Raw genomic sequence first — 22,143 nt, 5'->3', positions numbered from 1 at the left:
ATTTTGAAATCATAACCCAGATTCTTTTACTTACACATGGCAAAAAATGTCGTTTTTAGTCGCAATGAAGGGAAAAGCTTCCATAATAGCAGACAGGCAAAGGTCTTTGACTCCCGTAGTGCTTTTTCTGATTAAACAGAGTCGCTGCCCAGTCAGAGCTTGATTGTAATAGACACCTACAGCCCCTTGTTGGCTTCTGTCTCTCACTTTGGCTGCAGATAACAGCAGTGGTGGTTACAGGATGCTAGTTTTCACACTGTACTGCATGTTGCATGTTACTTTAAAGGAGTTAAAGTGTTAGCTAGTGGGCTTTAGCAGCCCAAACTTTTTCTATGTCCCTGTTTTTTTCCTGGTTCATACAGTCTATGCACACTGCTGCAGAAATGCTGGCTCTTTGTTGATATGTAAAATCACTGTCAGAAAAGAGAACTACTCCCTGAGTCCTGAACTTACATTACTATTTTTTTAAAGACTACTTAAAGACATTAAATGGTCTTAATTATCATGAAAGATGCTTTCCTTCATGATTACAGGGGTTATTTGGGGGGTGGGGTTGACTTTGCTTACCATGCCTCATTAAATCTTGAAAACAGTTGTGAGGTTGTTGATATTCCCTGAGCTGTACACTTCAGTCTCACCAGTACACAGATAAGACCTGATAAAAGAGATTTTAATAATAAAGGCATAATGTGTTGTAGGGCTTGCCTGCTGGTTGTACGTGTCTGCTGTGTTTGGCTCTGTCTTGCTTTGTAACGAGAAACAATCAGCAAGAATGCTGCGAAGTGGACTTGAGAGAATATCTTAAAATATCCCTGATTGAGTTAGAGGGGATCATTTTCATGTAACACTTTTGTAATGATAATATCCGAAGCTTAAGTAATAAAGGAAGGAGTGAAATCTGCCTCTTGTCAGCATTTACGATGAGAAGCACTTGCATGATTAGATGTCTTGCGATCGATGCAGCCTCTTCTCCCAATCATTAAGACTGCTCTTAACAGATTACAGCCCCCTCCCAAACATGCATCCCTTCCTCCTCTTCTCCCTGCTCCTCCTCCTCCTCCTGTCTCACACACTCCCCTTTTTCAGCAGAAAGAACTGGAGCCGAGACGCTCTCGTACTTCTTAAGCTTTATTTTTTTAATTTTAGCCTCTTTTTATAGCATTTTCTTACACCTAAAGCTGAAGCTCACCTCCTTTGGTATAGGTGGCCGTTATCTGCTTTCACATGAGCACTTCTGATGACCTGGCACATGAATGGACAGCAGAATGAAAAAGACTAAACTGTAATACAAGATTTTGTGGTTAGAGAAAAGACAACAAAGATGGATCTGCGGACAATCCTTTATCACCTGCTGCTTTTCTGCTTTGATCCATCTACAGCCACAAGCCTCATAACAGGTAAGACGCACTCACACACAAAAATGCTGCAAAGATACGTCTGCTTGATTTAAGTGTGGATCTATTTTTGCTTCCTCATGTGCTGAATATCTGATTGTGTGCTGAACTTTGGGCTCCTGAAGCAGATATATTTGAAGCCAGAGGTAAGCACTGTACTTCTACTGAAACTGAAACACTATAAAGACGAATAACTAAGTGTATTTTTGTAGTTTTCCTATATTTACTATTACAAAGTAATTTATTTGTTAGTGTAATACAGACTATTTAGTGAATGCAAATGTGAAGCCAATTCAGTTTATATCCAGCATGAACAATGTTGTGTGTGTGTGTGTTATAGGCCAGCGCGTGTGCAAGGCAGGAAAAGGGAAGCCATGCTATAAGCTGGCCTACTTCTCCGAGCTCCGCCGTAAGCTGAACTTCGTGGAGGCAGAACGCGCCTGCAGACGGGATGGGGGGCAGCTCCTGAGCGTGGAGTCTGAGTCCGAGCAGAAGATCATAGAGCAGCTCATCACAGAGCTCCGCCCAACTGATGGAGACTTCTGGATAGGTCTCCGCCGAAACCATGGAGGCGAGGATAGCAACTTGGACTGCTCTTCCCAGTATTACTGGCTGGATGGTAGCAAGTCCACATTTAGGTCGGAACAGAGTCAGTTTGTGAAAAGTTCATTTTAAAGCAGAGATGTAAAAAAAAAAAAAAAAACCTCCACCAGATGAGAAAACATAGACTGTATAAAAGATGGATGTAGCTTGTAGAGATTTTAGCTGAATTCTTTTTAACGGCATGTAGGGGTTGAACCATCTTATTAATACTTGCATAGAAATCTATGAGTAAACAGCCTCTAGCTGACTTTGTGTCCTCAGAAAATACTTCATGCATGACTAAATCGGCAGTTTTGGATAGTGTTAAATAAAACATGAAGTTACGACAAACGTGAAGCTATGTTCGTTTTTTGCGTCATTAGAGAATAAGTGTGTGTACCTCCCCTGCACATTTGAATTTAAATGACCAAAAATTGTGGTGGTGCAAACACTCATGGCTTCTTAACACGACTTCACTAATCAGCTGATTGAGTGGCTGCGTCCATCTCTTTATAGTCTGTGTGAGAAGACAGGTTTTTCTCATTTGTCTGATCTGCTCAAAGACTTAAATGTGTTAGTGTCAATGCTACCTTTTGTTATTTCAGACCTACTTATGTTTTTCATTTTTGTGTTAAACTTGTTGAGTTTACCTGTAATGAAATGTGCTATATAAATATAATTGGCCTTGCCGTTGTCAAAACCAGCTTGGTAGAAAAAGAAGAGGAAAAAAAAACAGGACAAAAAATCTTTATTTCAAGGATTCACGTGAAAAAGGTTAAATGCTCCCTTTTTTGCAGTACAACTGATATTGTTTTAGGTCTGTAGTGTAGTACAGCACAAAATCTTGCAATTAAGTTTTGCTGTAACATATTCAACAATTATTTTTAACTTGAAACCTTTTGATGCCAGCTTTAAATAGTGTACAGCTTAATAAGCAAAACACTAAAATATCTTTTATTTCTTTCCTTCATTGCGACTAAAAAAAAAGATTAATTAGTTAAAGCATCCATTACTCAGTCTTTAAAAAAGTCAGACTTCAAACACTTTGTCGCTTTATCACATTGTCACATTTTATTTCATTTTTGTTCGTTATAATACTCCTATGTGCTCATATCTGGTGTTAAACAATCAGCAGCGGACCAGCAGAGCTCGACGAGGTCGAAGGGACACTAGTTACCTCTCACGTTACTTTACAATACCTTGAAAAGTCATTATAGATTTTTTTTCTCCAGTGATGCCAAAAATATGGTTGCTTTGTGTGCGTCTGTATAGGAACTGGCACTGGGATGAGCCATCGTGTGGTTATGAGGTGTGCGTTGTAATGTATCACCAACCGTCCGCTCCTCCTGGTATAGGGGGGCTCTACATGTTCCAGTGGAACGATGACAATTGTGAAACCAAGAACAACTTCATCTGCAAATACACTGCAGGTATTACTCAGAGGTCATTTAATTTTTGTTTGACTTGAAATTGTTGTTACTGCTGAATTAATTTTTTTTTCTTTCCAGAGGAGTCACTGGATCCTTCTCCTTCACCTAACTCCACTCAAACAGGTAAAAAAAATATTTATATTAGCTTTTAGGCTGATGTTGACATTTTGAATGTTTAGAGACTGATAGCTTTCATTACAGATGTCTTCCCTTCACCCGTGGTGCCGTGGAATCCAAATGATCACAACCACAACCAAACAGGTCACGATGATAAACATTTCAATCATTTGTGAAAAAATCTGACAGATTTCGACCTACACGACAATTACTAAATCTGTATCTTTGTTGTCTGTCTTTTATTTAGTTCTGAATTTGGTTTACATCATCATTCCCACCATCCCCCTCATACTGCTGCTGCTGACAGTGACAGGCGTCTGCTGCTTCAAGCTGATTGTCCGACGGTGAGGATCCAAAATAAAGGCAAATACTAAATGCAAGAATACTAAAGACAGCAATGTCATGCGGTTATGGTGACATACACACACAGTGGGCATGAATCTCATGGTAACTGGGAGCAAAAGGTGGAATTTATTTGGGATTTTCTCTAAATCCACACAGGGCCAGAATTATTCATACATCCCCATTAGTATTTGACCTTTCCAAAGTTCCAACCTCAACCATATTGAAGTCTACCAAAAGCATCTGGTTGCAGTGTAACTTGCTAAGGGAAATTTAACCATTTGAGGAGATTAATGTTTCCCAATTCAGTTTTCAGTATATTTGAGATCATTGGCCTGTTGGGTCACCCAACTGTGTCCATGTTTCAGTTCATGGCAGGTTTGATCCTTCAAGCTTTCTGGGTTCTTCCAAAAAATCCTAAACAAATTTACTCTCATCTGGGTTTAAAAAAATCTGAGTTTCTACTGGACCTTGGCAAAGTGGTGGCACATCAGAATAATTTGTATTTGTGTACACTTGTTTGAACTGATGATCTTGAAATCTGCTCCAAGCAACCTTCCCAACATCCTTCTCAGATATTCACTGAGTTCATAGGACATTCTTATTATTCTAAGTATTGGTCAATCCAATGAGTGCTGTTAAATAAATCCTTTATATGCTGGCAAAGGAAACTACCAGTTTTAATCAGTTCTGATCATTAACAAAATGGTAAATGGTCTGTAGTTGTATAGCGCTTTACTAGTCCCAAAGGACCCCAAAGCGCTTTACACATTCAGTCATCCACCCATTTACACACACATTCACACACTGGTGATGGCAAGTTAACAGACACTGTAGTGCTTCAGCAACTTCAGCACAACTTATTAAAAGATTTAAATGAGTGTATGTATATATTTGAGCCTGTGTGGATTAGAGAAAATCCTAAATAAATTTAAACTTGTGCACCCAATTATTGTTCTTTAACGTTATTAAAGATTTATGCAGTACAATCATATTTACTCTGGAAAACAACTGTTTAAAGAAATCATTAAAAGCTCAAAATGACTGTGATATTCATGCCCATGATGACTGCATCTAAACGTCTAACCACAATTGCATTGCTACTTTCCCTATTTCTACCTTTAATGGTAAAAAAAAAAAAGGGGTTTCCTCTTTATAGCATTATTTGAGCTCTTCTTCCAATTACATGCTCACTTTTCTTCCCTATCAGTAGCACTTAGTCCGCTATAGATTGACAAATCCGAAATGGTTTAAAAATGTAATGTTTTTTTAATTAAAATGTCTGAGAGATTTCTAAACACAGCTGAGATGTGCAGTTTTTCATAGACATGACTCATACTGAAGTACACTGAGGAGGAGTATTTTCAATGTTGATTAATACACAATATTAATTTATGGCAGCATTCACAATGATGTATGTGGGGTGTGCTCATAACACACAGTAACAATCCATAATGGTGGAGATAGATGGATGGATAGAGTCATGTTGTTTTCTGTATGCATGAATGTTTTAAGGTGTCTTGTTTGGTGTCTTCTCTCTGTGTGTGACAGGAGGAGGAAACAGCAGAAATCCGAAGTATGTCAAACAGACCCAGGACTGTGCCCAAGCCCAACTTCAACTGATGTCTACAACGTCATTCGTTCCCAGAAGGATGACGACCTCGTGTCAGCTCGCCCACAGACCAAGAACACCTCCTTTTTATGCCCCTCCCCTGACACACCAACTGGTGACTACGATAATCTGGGGGGCCGGGACACAGAGAGCGGCTTTGTGACACTTGCAAGCACAGAGAGCTGTTTCCTAAACTTTGACCTCAACGACCTCAGCCTCGGGCGCCGTGGCACTCATGACTTCTGCGACACCAGCTTGGGCCGCTCAGGGAAGAGGGACGTGAGTGGCAGCAGTTTGGGTCGCACGGGTCACAGAGAGTTCTACGACAAGAGTCTGGGTCGTCGTACAACGAAGAGCGAGCATTTCGGCAGCAGCCTATACAGGGACCACGGACTGTATGATGGCAGCACCACAGCGGGGAGTGACCTCTATGATCCCAAACTAAGACCTGGAGGTCACACACGAAAAGCTGACCTGTATCAGACATACTTCACCAATGGAAAGGAAGACACTTACCGAACCAGCCTCGGAACCTACGGAAACCGAAAGTCCTACAACGCAAATGTGGATTGCTACAGAAATGGGCTGAATTTGGACGGTGGAAGAAGATACTTCAACGAGCATGAATGGATCAACAGGGAAAATTACTGATTGCCTCAAAATCTCCTTTATTATGTGTACAGCACTGAATGAGTGAATGATACTGAGAGAGTGGCTAAAGACTGTGCATGGTTTTAAATGTTTCTAGTCTGTTATGTTTAAAGGACTGAAAATCAGGTTGAAAAAATATATAATTTATATTTTATTGCTGGCCCAATAATTCAGCCTGTAGCCTGCTGGTAGACTAGTCTGTGTAGGTATTCGTTTTTAGTAAATGAACACAATTTTGTCTATGAATACTAAAGTAACCAGGTGGCGCAAATAAGTTATATTTGTTTATGCAGATAGTTTGATGTGCTCCCGTTTCGTGATGTCTCAGCCTCTTCCTCTACAGTGATGCTTACTGAAAGAACGCAAATCAACGAAAAGATTTGGGTTACTCAGAATCATTCAGACCTACTGTAATGAATTTCTTTTGAAGACAAGGTCATAGGATTATTTGTGACTTTATTACAGGGAGGTAGGGGCAGAAATACATCAAAGCAACAATTACAAAAGGGGAGTCTGTTACTGGCATTTCCACAATTTTACGCATTGATTTCTGTTTACAGTTTACCCTGAACGGGCTGCGTATAATGCCTTAAACGATGTCCGTTCAATCTGTGCCGTTCTGTGCTTTAAAACTTCCAAAGGCGGAACGAAAAGTGTTGTAGGTTTGGAGTTAGAAGAAACAAAAATGCATGGAATAACAAAGACAATGTCTCAGGTTAAAGTTTCGTCCTATTTAATAATGATCCAAAGTGACAATATTACACGAGATCAATTCCAAACCACCGGAGTACCCTTGACACAAAGGTCACCTAATGGTAAAGCCTCCAGATTTTATCTGGACCTCACTAAAGCATCCAAGCAAATATTTCAATATATGCATGCATAGGAAGTTTTTGGAAAGAGCCATAATACAGTTACATTACAGAAATGACCCAGTAAAGAAGCACCTACTGTAAGCTAAGCTCACATTTTCTTGTGTACATGGCATCATTACCAAAATGTAGACGTTTACAGTTGACTCTGAGGATTATGAGCATCTCTGTCTATAAAAGCATGTGTGTTTTCATGTGTGTGTAGCAGCCTGTTTTGCATGGTCGTGTCAGGTAAGATAACTGAGGTCTTGAACTGTTATGTTTGCTGTGCTTGAAAACTGTTTTGTACACCCAAGTATACCTGAGAGATGCGGGCTACCTCAAACAGATTAAACACAATAAACCAGTACTGCTCGTGGAAGGTGGTTGTATTTATCTCCTGTGTGGTTTTATATTGCCTTAAATTGTGACGAGACCTTAATTTCACACACTTATTAAAGTATTTATCAAAGCCATTCTTAAAAAAAACAACAACAAGTGCAACGGTAGCTGCTACAATTTAGCTTGAGTGCCTGCAGCCTAACCAAACATTACGGCATGCTATTACAGTGTAATATAAACCAAAGCATCATCATTATTACTATTAATTCAGAATGTATTATGTCTTGATATCTCTCCTGTAAGTGAAAGTGGTTTGTATGTTTACTACATAAGGAATATTCCAATAAAATGAGATGAAAAGCCAACCTGTCAAAGAGTGACTTTACTGCCCCAATAAAAACAACATCGGATTTATATTCACAGTCAATCATGATTTTATTAAGTTAAATTACTTAAGCATCCTTGGTTTTATTTATCTTCCACACTCATACCTGACAGAGCACACAACAGGACACTGTTCAAGCCCAGACGCGAGAGGATTTCTGCGTTTCACTGGTCAGAGAAATTCCTCCAGTCAGGCCACATTTTCAAGTTTCGAATACGGGCTGAATTAATGCAAATATTTTGTGGTGTGCATCCCCTTAAAGACATCCGGCTCAACACAGGCATACAAAATAAGATAAAACGTCCAGCTGATACCCTGCCAAGCATTTTCTTTCACTCTGACATGCACTGTCTCACACACAAGCTCAAAAGCAGACTGATGTCTTTTCCACATATTTTTCTCAACTTTTTCTAATACGTTTCTGCCTTTCATCCACACGCAAACACTGTTTGGTCACCAAAAAGTGGTCCAGGGTGGTGATATTCAGAGAGTCTGTGTAGTGTTGATGACAAGTAAACAGGGGGATTGATGTCTTTAAAGGGTCTGATAGCTTCAAAGGTTTCTTGAGACAACATGCACACTGACACACAAATACCAGCTGTTTTGAGAAGAGGTGATTGACGTCTTTTGTTGGGATTTTGTACAACTGTACAGGTTCGGGTGTAAAAGGTCAGCCGTGGCTCCGCTTACGAGGCTGCTTTTGCCGCCGCGGTTTTAAGATGGCGTAGCGCCTAAAGGTGATGTGGTGGTCAGATATGAATGGGATGTAGAACGCTCTGAAGAGAGGAGATGACCTGAGAGAAAAATGCCTTACATGTAAACAATCTGCTTCACATTGTAGATCTCCTTAATGTTTACATTTTCTCAGGATGTTTCCTTTTCTTTTCAACTGCAATACGTTATGCTTTTTCCTTCATTTACAGATTTTAATTTTACTGTTTTTTACACTTATTTGTAAAATATTTACTTGTAAAACTACCTTGATGCTTGAAGAAAAGGCTTATAAGCGATGATAGTCCACTCCTCTTTGCTGGCTGAGTAACGTGGCTCAAGCGGCGTCTCTTCATCTGTGTCTAGGTCCACTAAGTAGTGGCACTGTTTTAAATCAACCTGCACAGAGAAGACAAATACATTTTTAATTTATTTGCTCTTAACTACAGTATTAGTTAGCAAACATGTCTGCGTCTAAGGAACTTGCATATCTGCTTGGCTCCTCCAGGTTCTGATCGTTCATATTAGCTGGGATGATCTGTGTGGCCAGAGGACCAGAGGCATACGGCTGAGGCAGCTGCCCCTTAAACTCAGACTGAATGAAGTGCAGTTGCCAGCTGGAGATTAAAAGAGAGACTTTTAGCTTAGTGAAAACATAAAAATGAGAAATCACCCTTACAGACTTTATCAGACACTGAAAACCTGTGCAGATTTTCTGGACACTGACTTGTGTGGGAGAAGAAAACTGCTCGGGAAGCGATACCACTCTTTGCCAACACATACGCTGACAGGCCTGCTTTCGGGGACCGAGTGAAGAGTCGGATCCTTGGCAATGCGGTGAAATTCTGGGTACAGGTCCAGAGGGGCATGGTAGCCTGTAAACAGACCAAAATATCATAAGCCTTCGCTCAATGCTGATGCTGGTGCTGGTGCTTAGGGAAAATGGGACACACACACAAACCTCTGAAGAGGGCGACAGAACGAGACAGTGACAACACAGCGAAGACCACCACTGCGCTTAAAGCCAACCAGTTCGAGGAGACGGTGTAGTGTTCCAGTCGGTATCGCTGGAACAGGAAGTGGTAGCATTTCTGTAAATAAAATGAATAAAATCCATTTCATTTACGTGCACATTTGTGACCAAATGGGCCTAAAAATGCTGAAATCAACTAACGCAGCAGGCTGTTTTGCTTTGAAAGCCAAAATTAGACAATGGTAAACTACACCTGTAATGAGGAGAGGGCAACTGCCCCGCTGAGGCAGATGAGAGGGTAAATAGGAAAGAGAAAACGCTCTTCTTTATGAGGTCTAGTGAAGAAAACCAACATCCACAGATACATGGGAGACAGAGTCAGCCAGTACGGGCGGCCCAGGTTCTGCACTGAAGAAAACACATGTGTGTACAACGATGTGAAATCACAAAAGGTAAACCCTGTAAATGTGCTGGAAGATACTGAATATACTGCACTGTGGAGCACAGTGACTTAGAAGAGTGCTAACCGGAGTTAATGTGAGATGAGGGTAACTACCTGGACTAAATCACGAACAAATGTATATAGGTGAGTGAATCATTACAAGTGTAATGTAAATGTAACAAGCCAAAATCAACATATTTTGTGCATACGCAGGAAAACACACCATTGAACCTGTGTAACAGTGTCTCCATGAGAGCAGTGAGTGGCAGGGAAAACAGTGCCAGAGCAAACACCAGGTTGAAGTTCAGGACGCCGTTTACAAAGTAAAAATGCCACGGCTCCGTACCTGGAAATTAAACAACAGAAAGCAAGAGAAGTTACCCTGTGCCCAACAAAAACTGCAGCGACAAACTGTTAAATCTTAATATTTGCTTGATATTGTCATTGACGTATTATCAGTCCAACAGTTACTGTAGTAAATTAGGCAATTCATAAAAGGCATATCCAACATTGTATATCCTAAATATCTCATACTTTATATAAATATCACATGTGGATGTATTGAGGTATTAAATGTGACAAAACAGGTCATTTACCATATAGATCAGGCCCATGTGGTGTAAAGACATTGTACAGGAGAATATTGAGTGGCGCTATGACCAGTTTGCCATAAAAGAAAGAGTCCACCGCCACCAGAGGTACCTGAGAACACAAGATGAGAAGGAAAGTGAACTGATGCAGGTCACATAAACATTAAGCTCCTGCATAAAAATATGCTATAATTCACAAAGAACTACAGATACAGATGGACAAAAGGGTTAAGCCACACCTCTTAAATCTTTGAATTCAGGTGTTTTTCGTCCCATTGCCACAAACTAAAAGAAAATCACCAACCTAACTATGCAGTCTGCTTTAAAAAATATCTGTCAAACAGTGGATCATTCTGAAGAGCTCTCTGATTTTGAGCGTAGTGCTATAATAGGATGCCATCATTTCAACAGATGAATTCGTCAAATTCCTTCCCTACTAGATATTCCACAATCAGCTGTAAGAGGTGTTCCTGCAAAGTGGAAGGATTTAGGAACCACAGTAACTTAGCCACAAAGTGATAGAGGACATAAAGTTACAGAGTTAGGTTAGTGAGCGCTGAGGTGCACAGTGTGCACAGTGTGTCATCCTGACTCAATAACCTCCACTGGAATAACCATCAGCATAAAAACTATCCACTGAGAGTGTCATGACATGGGTTTCTATGGCCGAGCAGCACCTGTAGGTGTATGTGGCCCAATATTTTTTTAGTATAGTTTACATATGTTGTGACAATGTGACACATGACAGCAAAATGCATTATTATATTCCTGCCCCTGTGGTACGTCCACAGAGATTTTGTGGGGAATGCTCTACCTGTGACAGAAAAGAAACCCATTATTCTAGTAGTTCTATATTCTTACCAGCAGCAGAAGCAAAGCAATAAATGACCAGGTGATGAAACTCTTCCACTGCCTCTTCAACACAAGCAAGTCGAAAGCAATTGGAAGTCTAACAAGAGAGAAGAAACTTCAATGACACAGTAGCTGATCCGGCTCACATTCATCCCAGTTCATATGTTATTGTAACGTGATACAAGTGATACATTTTTTGTTGTCAATGGTTGGCTGTATTGCACTAACTAAAAAGAATTAAACTCCACTGAAAATTCAAGCAAGCCCGTAAACATTTATATCCAGAATAAAGTAAAAAAAAATTTTAAGGTGTAAAGTTTTTTCAAAAAAGCTGTATTACAATTAACACATAGTTAAAAGCCTGCAATGCCAGTATTTACAGTCATACCCGATCAATGCAGAGAATGGCCATCCAACAATGGCGCCGGCAGCCACGCCGATGATGGCTAACGGTGTTGAGTCTTGGAACCAACCCGTCATGGCAACCAGTGTTGTGTACATACAGAAAGACGAAGGTAGGAAAGCTGTAGAGAAAGAAATAAACTTTAATCAGAAAAAGACTAAGCACAAACACAAAAATGTCCCTACAATCCCTACAGCGTTAATGGGAGCACAGGAGAAATAAATCATAAATATGAAATGTTCCTTAGAGGCAAACACTGCACACTGTTCGTGTGGCAGTTCTGCTCTTCTTGATCAGTGATCTGCCAAAAGGCCAGAAAAGCAAGGCTTTGTAATGAGTTGCTCGATGTAAAAACCAACAGATGTAAGGATGGAGGCAACTGATAGTCCCCAGAAATGTAGCTAAACACGACCAACCTGCAGAGGAGCAGAACATTCCTGTGCTCAGGACGAGGAATGCCAACATCAAACGACCCACGTGCAAACCAAACTTCTTACAAACTGCTCTGTGACACACACACACACACACACACACACACACACACACACACACACACACACACACACACACACACACACACACACACAAAATAAAAATGCTTAACTTTAGTAACATATCTTAATCAGAAAAAAACGCTGCAGGAAAATTGCTTTGTAACAGATGATTCTAGACATCTACAAAATTATCCCAAAATGTGAACACCAAAGTGCTAACATGCCTTGCATTTAAGAGGAGGGTAAACTCACTTGTAGAAATAGAGCTCACAGACACAGCAGGAGAATGCTAAGACACATCGCACAAAGTAGAACACCAACACCTGCAACACAGTCATAACACAAGCCTGAAACTACTGCACATGTCCCACTATAACGTTACACGCACCTGTGTGTGCACGCATGTGTGAATTCATGTATTTTAAACTTTAGATGCCCCGTGGAGGAATATTGAACTTTTTAGTCTATCCAGATTTTAGTTTAAAGCTTCTTCTAATAGAAGTAGCATGTCCTGCAGGTAAATATAGTTTTCAATTTTAAAAAGAAAAAGTATACTGATGATGAGCTTGTTAGATTTTACACAGAATGCATTCACTGTGGTGTTAGGATCAGCATAGAATTTCAGAATCGGTGCATCCCTATTATAAAATACAGGAACGTCAACACATGGCAAAATCCGAGCTTGCGATACTTACCTTGTTTGTCTGTAGAACATGGGCGTGCAAGCAAGCAGGAAGTGCATGTAACCATAAGTAAGCATAGGACCGGATGGCATACAGTGGAGAGTATTCCCATGTTTGCATTCCTGTGCCGTAGAGCAAGTAGTGCATCTGTCAGAACACAGGAATAAAAGACAAACATAATCCATTGGAACAAGAGAGAGATGCTACAAAATGATTCTGAAGCAGGCATTAGAAAAACTGTCACACAACACACTATGGTAGGGCTGTGCGATATGACCAAAATCTCATATCCCGATATAACACATTTATCGCTCTGACAACGATATAAATCACAAAAATGTAACATTTTCTGTAAATTCTGTAAATCTCTGGCAACTCAACTTGCGTGAAGTGTTTGCTTCTCATCCGTAAACTCTCTGCATACTCTTTCACGTGATTCAGTTTATTTTGAAAAGTCTCAACAGGATCTTGAGCTTTATTGTGAAAGGTTTACGAGGAAAACAAACAAGCCACGCGGTGGTTTTACCATCATTGTTGCTAAAGACAACAGGTAAAAACAGACGCTTGTTCGTCCATAGTGTGGTAAGAGAAAGAGAGAACTTTAAGAAATTAATATAGCCACTACAGTGACCATCAAAACAACGAAAAAACATTGCTGTAAACAGTTTATTTTACGACACCACAAAACAAACGATAGCGTAATAGGAAACGATAGATGTTTTTATATCGTCATCCGATATATATCGTTATATCAAACAGCCCTACACTATGGCACTTTCAAATGCCCCACAGCAGAGATCAGTACTCACAGGCTCCCAGTAGTTAAACGTCTCATCGCAGTCGGAGATGTTGCTGAGCAAAGCTGCACAGAAGCGTGCAGAGAGCAGGCATTTAAATGCAGTCGAACCTTCTGGAGCCCATACCTGCCCCCCACGACTTATTGACCTATTACAAAAAAAAAGATTAATATGAACATTCATTCAATGCATATGTATATATTTATGCTAATATAAATCAGAACGTTCCCTTTACACAAATAAAAAATAAATTGTCTATATCTTAAATAATATAAACATTTATGTGAGCACTGAGTGGGTGTTTTATCACATACCAGTTTAACTGCTTTACTACACTCGTGTGCCTGCTTTTAATAAAATACCAATTAAGATAACACAGATAATCCCAAAATGTGCATGTGTGGTATCAAATTGTGGTGTATTTCCAGCTCACATTTCTGTTCACTTTTACAAAACACTTAAATATTTTCTCCAAATTTATTCCAGTTTCAGATTTACTTTAGGAAATACTCTTTAAACAGTTTCTCTCTTTTCCAAACCAACATTATTAGTACTATTGTGAATAACAATTTCAAATGTTTTTATTGTTTCTATATTTTTCTCCAATTTCTTTTCACCTTTTAGGTTTCTTATCCTGCCTCTGGATTTTGTATTTTAAAAGTATCTGATAAATTATTTAAACCAATGGTTTTTTTGTGAGTTATTAACAACAAAAAGAGAGCCAGTGTGATATTTATTTTAGTATAAGAAATATCAGCATCAACAAACTTTTTTCACACAAAAATTTATATAGTTCCATATTTCTCTGTATTTTTTTTTTTTTTTACAATGGCTAATCAAATATTGGTGAGTTAAATAACAGAGAGGGCTGCTTTTCTTTTAATGACATTAATAACGGGTCCACTGAGGGACAACAATGAGACTTGCCTATAACAGGAATGTTTTACATGGTGGAGGCTGCTGACATTTTCCTTAGTCATGTTTTCTGACTGTTTTTTCACTAGTTTTGCATTTGGCCAGGGTCAGTGTCACTACTGGTATCATGAGGCAATACCTGGGCCCTACAGAGGTTGCACAGGTAGTCCAACTGCTCCAGGATGCACATCAATATGTGGCATTGCCAGAAGGCTTTTTGTGTTTCCCAGGACAGTTTCAAGAGCATGGGAAAGATTCCAGGAGACAGGCAGCTACTCTAGGATAACTGAACAGGGCTGCACAAGGTCCTTAACCCATGAGTATTACCGGTATCTGCTCCTTTGTGCAAAGAGCAACAGGATGAGCACTACCAGAACTACAAAATAACCTCCAGCATGCCACAGGTGTGAATATATCTGACCAAAAAATCTAAAACAGACTTCACGAGGGTGGCCTGAGAACCCAACGTCCTCTGAAGGATGAAGGAATTGATATCAATGACTGGCTTTGTTTTAGCCTGACCAAAACGGGACATTATGTTTTGGTCATCCGACTCCACCAGGTTGCACCTTAGACAGCTCAGTGATGCCCTGGTCCAGCTCTGCAAGGACATCCCCCAGGACACCATCCCACATCTTATTAGCACCACATAGGACCATACAAACTCCTAAGTGGCATTTTGAGTTGCTGCAATGGAATTTCAGCAGCAGCAACTATCCTGTCTCATCAATTTATCACTTCTGGGTGTCTTCCATCAAACAATGTGGTATCATTTCATTCCTAACGCATTATCCAGTCCATCTGAGCATAGATACCCAGCTAGATTTTTTCCCATTGCGATTTGATGTTTTTTTCTAAGTGTTAGTTAATTTTTTCTGAGCAGCGTATACATATGATTCTGGTCTGAGCAGATATTCTCATTTCTGTCAATTATGATCACTCCCAGTTAAAATGTTATCATTTCAACTCTGCCACCTCCAGATCTGACTCCGAACCACACATCACAGCCGATCACACCGTCATCTTGTAAAATATATAAATAATGTGCACTTTCTATCGGTTAGGAAATACTTATATCTTTATTGTCTAACAGTTATAATAACTTCTCGTGTAAAGAGAACTGTGTGGATGGTCACACTAATACAAACGTGTGATTTGCGTTCACAGTGTTGCTTATGTGTTGCAGTGTTTCCTTTGTTCGCGCCCATCATCAGATTAGTCAGATTATAGTCGGCTCAGCTGCAGCTCAGCCCTGACCCTCACGTTGCGTATTTTATGACACGTCACCTTACAAATTGTCACTTTCCCCAACAACAACACCACCCAATCGTCTCAAACAAGTGTTTGTGTCGGTCCAGAGCACGAGTTTACCCACGCCACAACTGGCACCACAGCCAGTTACCACATATCTGACACTAACAGAATGAATGGAGCTGACCACTGCGATTTACTGCTCCGCTAAAACATAAACAACGCAACTTAGTTAGTACGGTGGACACACAGCTAAACAGCCACTGTGGTTCATATTAATGTAAATACACACTGGTGTAGTTTGTTCAATGGTCATTGCCAGGCGTTGTTATCGTGTCGTTACAGTCAAAACTTACTAAGGTATCAAAGTAGCTAGCTTAGCTAGCTTCCCCTGCTCAGGCTGTCAGTCACACCTCCTCATGCAGCTTGTGTCTCCTCTGGATTCATACTCACTCTTGCCGAGTCTCTGTGATTTTGCTGTCATCGGTGACTTTCTCCTCTTTGGGTGCCCGAGTTTCGGCGGGGACGTTCACGTTGTTTGCATCTTGTCTGCTGCCTCGCCTGGTTCGCTGCCGAAGCGCCTTGGCCGCCATGTTTACCGACGGTACTGCTCCCGAGTCGCGATTCGTTCATTTTCGGCTGTGTCCGGATATTGACAGCTCTAATCATACAGTTCAATTAAGCGCTTAAGTTACAAGTACTCTTTACTGCGATTCAGTAAAGTTTCGGTTCGCTTTAGATTACTTTTATTTATTTAAACGTATTTGTTATTAAAAATAAATAAATAAAAACGTTTAAATAAAATAAGGAAATGTGTGTGGGGGTAAGGTCAATCAAAGAAGTTCAAATAAACGCGAACTCAGCACTCTGTAAAGGCAATAAAACATGCATCAGTGCTTACTGAAAATTAGACCTAAGATAAATTTTTAGTTCCAGTTTTAGGTCAGTTCACAGACTAAACTTTCAATGAAACCAGGAGGAATTACAAAAATTACATTTTGACCTCTGAATTTTTGGCAAAAATCACCAAACTGGGCTTTGTTTCAACTGTTAAAAACCTTTGTTAATTTTCAGATCTTATGATATTGTCTCTATTTAATCTTTTCTCCGCAACTCTTCCCTTGGATTTGATCTGTGTTGCTGCAAAGTAAAGTTACATTTTTTTTAAAACATCTTAAAAAATCTCACAAGTAATAATTTTCATCACATTTTCCTTGCTGAAAGTACCGTGACTCATAGAACCTGCTCTAGTGAAATGTATATAACCTTTGCATTTGCTGCCCCACATGTGTGACCACCTTTATTTTTTAACATAGCCTGAACGCTTTTAGGTAAACTTTCTTGTCATGTCATGTCTTCAAAGCTTCAAAAAGTTTGAGGCATTGGGGAGACCAATCAGTGAATGATAGTGTTACATTGTGAGTCTTTCTATCGAGCCATGGTTTCACTGCATTAGCAGTGTTTTTGTTATCATTGACATGCTAAAAATAAAGCTGTTGGCAATCAGAAACTTTCCAGAAAGCATTGCATGGTGGGTCAGAATCTGATGGTACTTTTTCTGTGTTTATTATTTCTCCAGTTTTAACAACACCACTAGGTGAAACGCAGCCCTAACAATGAGAGAGGCTCTCGTACATCTCTCCGGACATCCTCCGTACATATGATTAAAATTTGAGTTAAAACATTTTTTTAATTTGGATTCATCACTCCATAACATCATGTTTCAACTAAAGGAATGGCAACAAATTATGTGCTTTCATAAAAGGCTGCTAGTAACAAAGTGCCTAAAGGTACAATTTAAAACAGTTTTTTGTTAGGTTGTCTATTATGTGTAGATACAACACTTATTAGGTTTCTTTTTTATGTTTGAATGAAGTCAGAAAGAAAACAAGACTATTTTAAAACTGCAAGAAAGTCTGACTCCCTGGACACAAAATATAAACAAATTATGGGTGGCTGAAGACTTTTGCAGAGTACTGTGGTAAGTGTTTATTCTTTTGTGACACAGTTAGATAAAGGAATTTATTTTATTTTTTTTACATCTTTACAACGTGTGTGTAATGTGACCACTAACTAATCTCAGTCTGTTCTTATTGAGAATTGTTTACTTTATGTCAGTGTCACGATGTTGCCATGTGGTGCACCATATGTGTCTTTTACTCTTTTACAGTAACTCCAGAGGCCAAAAATTTACATTAAATAACAGATTTATTGTTTCCTTGAAGCACAAACATATACACAGAATTACAATCACAATGTAGACACAATAGAGCAAACAACACCTCAACAACTGTAAACACTGTTTAGCTGCAGATTACACATTTATCATTTTCTATGCAGATATGCCTCTTAAAGGTAAGAGTGTAAATCGCCGTTCTTCTCTGAGTTTCAAGTGATGGCTACCTGATGGTGACTTGTAATCGAGAGGAAAGTAGAGTCTCCAAGTGTTTGTGAAACTGGAGTGCTCGTGTGTGTGACAGAGCATGTGTGTGTGAGTGGTAGATGAGTCTGTAGCAGTAACTGGTCTGGCTCAGATCAGGATGTGAGAACCTGTCAATGAGTTTAACTTGCTCCACGGTCCCACAACTAGCCTCTCGGACCACCGCGTGGAAATTCTTCTCCTCCCACGTAGGCCCAGTCCAGAAGCTGATGTCAAAGGTGAAAGGTTCGGGATACAGGCAAAAAGGATGAAACGGAGTCCCCGGCGATGGGTGGGATGAAAATTGTTTTAAGAAACGTGGGTCATGTGACCAAAGCAGCCTCCAGTCAGGGAGCGAGAACAGGAGCACGGCGAGTAGGTCCAAATTTAGAGACGCAGTGATGCGGACATGATTGTTGTTGTCACTTACATCGCTTGCAAACACCTTACCAACCAAACCCACTGGCTGCGCTTTCAGACGCAGACCTCCCTGCTCTGTTACTATGGAGACACCAAAAGGAGCAAGTAGCGTTTCCAGCTTTTCTCCGAGCAATTTACCCGGCTCACTTTCTGAAGGAAAAACACCTTGGATGAGGAGCTCGTGAAAGGCAGGCATAGCCCAGAGGCCGATGGGTACATTTCTGAAAACCACACCACTAATTCCATATAACAAGCTGGTAACACCATTACAGCTCCCACAGGACTCATCCTTCTCATTTCCTTCACTGTCATCACTCCCCTCACAGTCACCATGACCATCGGCGTTAATTATCGCCTCTTTTTTAGCTAGAAGCTCTTCCATCTGAGGGAGCAATGATGGACGTAGCATGTGCATACCACTTTCCCCTTCAGGATCAATGTCAAGAGAGCATGCTGACCTGAAGCTCTCAACTCCTTTGATTCTCACCCTACCTCCTTTATTTGAGGCAAGACATGTGGGCAGCAGAGTTTCTGTGGGTCTCGGATCATTTTCTTTGTCTGCAGAGGTATCAGTGTCAGAGGTGAGGTCTTTCTGAAGCAGGTGGATCCAGTAGCATTGTGCGCCATCGATGCCACAGCAGTGTGTCTGCAGCTGTTTTGCTGTGAGGAGGAAGGGGATGGTCTCTGTCATCATGGAGACCGGCCATTTCTTCGCCAGACCTTCGAGAAGAAAATCTTGCACCAACTTGACAGGGTGGACAGAATCTGAGTAGAGAAATCTCCTGATGAAAGAAAAGAGGTTGTAATTATATTTATGTGATTTATGTGTGTGTGTTGGTGGTGCAAACACCCGGGTAGCCACTGTGTTACTGTACCTGAATATGTAATCACTGAGCTCTGCTGGTATTTCGTACTGCACTTTCTCTCCTTCAACGACCTCCTCCACCTTCAGCAAATGAGCAGGAGTGTAGGGGATGCTGCGAGTAAACATGTGGACCAAAGCTTTCTCCACATGGAAGCCTTTATCCTGGCTCCTGTTCAGCAGCGATATCATCATTAGTGCCAGGCATGCAAACATACAAGGAAAACAAACAAAGAGATACAGCTGGGTTGCTTCTATACATAGACTCACCTTTACTCCTTACCTGTATCCAGTGCACTTGTAGCTCTGGTGCTTATCACTTTCAAAAGGGTGGATGGCACTCAGAATTAGATCTGCCTCCGCTGCCATGGCAACCGCCTGCCAGCTGTTGTGCCACTCTCGCTTCGGCTGGTCCGCTGGTGTTCCTCCTTGTCCGTTGCACAAGGAGACGTGAACCTCCCCACTTTCAGCCAACACTTGAACACAACTGGAAGAACAACAAATTCACATTTTAAAATGTCAATACATGTATGACACATACATAAAGGATTATTTTCTAATAACCAAAGAAGCAAATATTATTATTCAGTTACCCTGCAATAACACAGCTCAATTTCTCACGATAGCAGGTTTGTTATTTAGTGATCGCAAGAAAAAAAAGTTTATTTCCTCTTTATTTATTAGAGATCAAAAGAAACAATTAAGCAAGGAAAAACTTTAATAAAGTGCTAGACACCAAGCGAACTCACAGGCGGGCATGCTTCAGGGCTGCTAGTGAGACTCAATGAGAACCAGATAAGAAAACCGGATAGCAGATAATCAGATTTTGATACTGGCATTGAGGGAAAAGCAGTTTTCTCAATAAATCTGCCTTTTTTTCCAAGGTAGCAAAATAAATTAACCTGTCACCACAGGCTTTATTATTTTGTGTTTTCTGCAGAATTATACTAAATAAATAAAAAGAATTTCAAGCACGACCATTCACTATCCGATATAAACAGTTCCAATTTTTAATTTAAAAACATGTTGCAGTAGGCACAATAAACAAGGTTAAATGATGATATCATTTTGAGATCACAGTGCCAAGCCAGAAAAAAAAATAATGAAGTGCGAGACTCCCAGTCTCCTGACAGGCGGGTGCACCTCCTGCTGAGACTGCCACAGAAATCAGAAAACCAGAACGAAAAACTGACCTTTTGATAGTGACAGTGGGGGTAAAAGGCTATTTTCACAACAAATCTGCCCTTTCCCCATGGTAACAAGGCCTTACCACAGAGAAACAAGCTTTATTATTTCAGGTGGTTCTCTCCGTTCATTGTGCCATTAAAACTGTTTACATATTTATTTAAATCAGTAACTATTCGATCAAATAACAGCTAGAAGGGTCTGAGCATCCTGTAGAAGCTTTCATAACCTGGTCATTAGTTGCCTAAAACACCTTAAGTAGACACAAGAAGCAAGATTAAGTGATGATATCAATTATATTGAGGCAATAAATTGCAATTATTCCAGTTCATGTCACATAAAAAGGGATATAAACTGTTATAAAAACAAACTGAAAAACACATACAAACTTTTAAGCCCCAATAATGATGAGCTTGAGGCATCAAAAGCCTCTTTTAGGCTTCTTGCATAGATAGAAATGAATGCAAGTGATGCATGTGATGATGTTGTGATCATGGCATGATGCAGTCCTACCTGAGGAAGAAGTTTCTGAGAAGTTCTCTGTTCTTTTTAACCCCACTCTTTCGCCCACAGTGAGGGAAGTTGAACACCACACGGTCAAACAGATGGCCCTGCAGAGAGGCGCATTCCCCCAGCTTTGTGCAATCCACCTCAAACAGCACAGTCCCTCCTGAAAGAACAAACAGTGTTAAAGATAGCATGCAAAGAAAGAAAGAAAGAAAGAAAGATAGTATGCAAGAAAGAAAGAAAGAAAGAAAGAAAGAAAGAAAGAAAGAAAGAAAGAAAGAAGGGGGGGCACAACTCCATAAAACTCAAAATAGCAGCAGTTATTACAGCTGGTAAAAAGCCGTACCAGAGTCCTTGATGGTCTGGATGTTATCAGCTGCGCCTTCGTGCCGCAGTGCCTCCTCCTGATGCTGCAGGCAAGTGGCCGTTACGGTGGTCTCTGATTCGGAGTACAACTGACAGGCAGAGGCCGAAAAGGAGAAGTTCCCTTCTCCCACCATTAATACTGCCCGCGAAGGAGACATATCCAGGGTAAAGCGCAAACAAAGCTGCTTCCCAAAAACTCAGCTCTGTGAAAACTTGTCCCCAAAATCTGTCCCTGAAAGGGATGAGCCGCGTGTGCGGGTGACAGCGGCCACCTTCAGTCTTCTTCACGGGTCAATATTGTGGTTTTGGAACCATGTTTAAGCTTTTTGTTTGTTTTTGTTGCCTGAGACAGGCGCGAGCGAGACGCTGTTAGTACCGCTGCTGTTGGAGAATAAAAGCTGATGACCTTCTCCAACTCGAGCTCCGCAGTACGTGAAAGCCGAGCTCACCTGTAGCAGCTTGCGTTAGAAGCGGCGTCGCAGATAAAATAGTCCGACTAGAAACAAAAGGCTCCCCTCCCGGGGCCTCAAAACATCAAATCAATACAATAATAATAATTGGCTGAAC

At 40.5% G+C, this 22,143-nt stretch overlaps 3 protein-coding genes across 3 annotated transcripts; 1 reads left to right on the top strand and 2 right to left on the bottom strand.

Moving 5' to 3' along the window:
* The first annotated feature begins 1,094 nt into the window (after positions 1–1,094).
* layna (layilin a) lies at positions 1,095–7,678 on the top strand. The gene is made up of 8 exons (XM_012922644.3): positions 1,095–1,397; positions 1,520–1,540; positions 1,735–2,032; positions 3,249–3,406; positions 3,485–3,529; positions 3,608–3,667; positions 3,771–3,867; positions 5,417–7,678. The coding sequence occupies exons 1-8, from the start codon at positions 1,322–1,324 to the stop codon at positions 6,126–6,128; spliced, it is 1,467 nt and encodes a 488-aa protein (XP_012778098.1). The 5' UTR covers positions 1,095–1,321; the 3' UTR covers positions 6,129–7,678.
* A 53-nt stretch (positions 7,679–7,731) lies between these two features.
* alg9 (ALG9 alpha-1,2-mannosyltransferase) lies at positions 7,732–16,449 on the bottom strand. The gene is made up of 15 exons (XM_004564069.4): positions 16,271–16,449; positions 13,664–13,799; positions 12,867–13,001; positions 12,424–12,494; positions 12,094–12,182; positions 11,663–11,798; positions 11,284–11,371; positions 10,429–10,534; positions 10,056–10,178; positions 9,644–9,798; positions 9,379–9,508; positions 9,145–9,292; positions 8,905–9,034; positions 8,686–8,816; positions 7,732–8,500 (listed from the first exon to the last, which is right to left on the bottom strand). Exons 1-15 carry the CDS (start codon positions 16,408–16,410, stop codon positions 8,377–8,379), a joined length of 1,842 nt encoding a protein of 613 aa, XP_004564126.2. The 5' UTR covers positions 16,411–16,449; the 3' UTR covers positions 7,732–8,376.
* A 1,557-nt stretch (positions 16,450–18,006) lies between these two features.
* fdxacb1 (ferredoxin-fold anticodon binding domain containing 1) lies at positions 18,007–22,143 on the bottom strand. The gene is made up of 5 exons (XM_004564068.5): positions 21,557–22,143; positions 21,217–21,373; positions 19,802–20,005; positions 19,532–19,690; positions 18,007–19,438 (listed from the first exon to the last, which is right to left on the bottom strand). The coding sequence occupies exons 1-5, from the start codon at positions 21,732–21,734 to the stop codon at positions 18,217–18,219; spliced, it is 1,920 nt and encodes a 639-aa protein (XP_004564125.1). The 5' UTR covers positions 21,735–22,143; the 3' UTR covers positions 18,007–18,216.

The sequence above is a fragment of the Maylandia zebra genome, linkage group LG10, assembly GCF_041146795.1.
Source record: "Maylandia zebra isolate NMK-2024a linkage group LG10, Mzebra_GT3a, whole genome shotgun sequence".
NCBI lineage: Eukaryota > Metazoa > Chordata > Actinopteri > Cichliformes > Cichlidae > Maylandia > Maylandia zebra.
Note: the sequence above shows the minus strand (reverse complement) of the source record. Positions and strands in the feature narration are given on the sequence as shown.

What these genes read in the sequence shown, in the direction of transcription:
- layna (XM_012922644.3), top strand. Translation starts at nt 1,322, where the DNA reads ATGGATCTGCGGACAATCCTTTATCACCTGCTGCTTTTCTGCTTTGAT. An exon ending in TCACAACCACAACCAAACAG is followed by an intron (nt 3,668 to 3,770) that starts GTCACGATGATA and finishes TCTTTTATTTAG; the next exon opens with TTCTGAATTTGGTTTACATC. An exon ending in TTCAAGCTGATTGTCCGACG is followed by an intron (nt 3,868 to 5,416) that starts GTGAGGATCCAA and finishes TGTGTGTGACAG; the next exon opens with GAGGAGGAAACAGCAGAAAT.
- alg9 (XM_004564069.4), bottom strand. Translation starts at nt 16,410, where the DNA reads ATGGCGGCCAAGGCGCTTCGGCAGCGAACCAGGCGAGGCAGCAGACAA. An exon ending in AGTTTTCTTCTCCCACACAA is followed by an intron (nt 9,035 to 9,144) that starts GTCAGTGTCCAG and finishes TTTAATCTCCAG; the next exon opens with CTGGCAACTGCACTTCATTC. An exon ending in CCTTTTCTTCAAGCATCAAG is followed by an intron (nt 8,501 to 8,685) that starts GTAGTTTTACAA and finishes TTTTTCTCTCAG; the next exon opens with GTCATCTCCTCTCTTCAGAG.
- fdxacb1 (XM_004564068.5), bottom strand. Translation starts at nt 21,734, where the DNA reads ATGTCTCCTTCGCGGGCAGTATTAATGGTGGGAGAAGGGAACTTCTCC. An exon ending in CTCAGAAACTTCTTCCTCAG is followed by an intron (nt 20,006 to 21,216) that starts GTAGGACTGCAT and finishes TTGTTCTTCCAG; the next exon opens with TTGTGTTCAAGTGTTGGCTG. An exon ending in CTCAGTGATTACATATTCAG is followed by an intron (nt 19,439 to 19,531) that starts GTACAGTAACAC and finishes TTCTTTCATCAG; the next exon opens with GAGATTTCTCTACTCAGATT.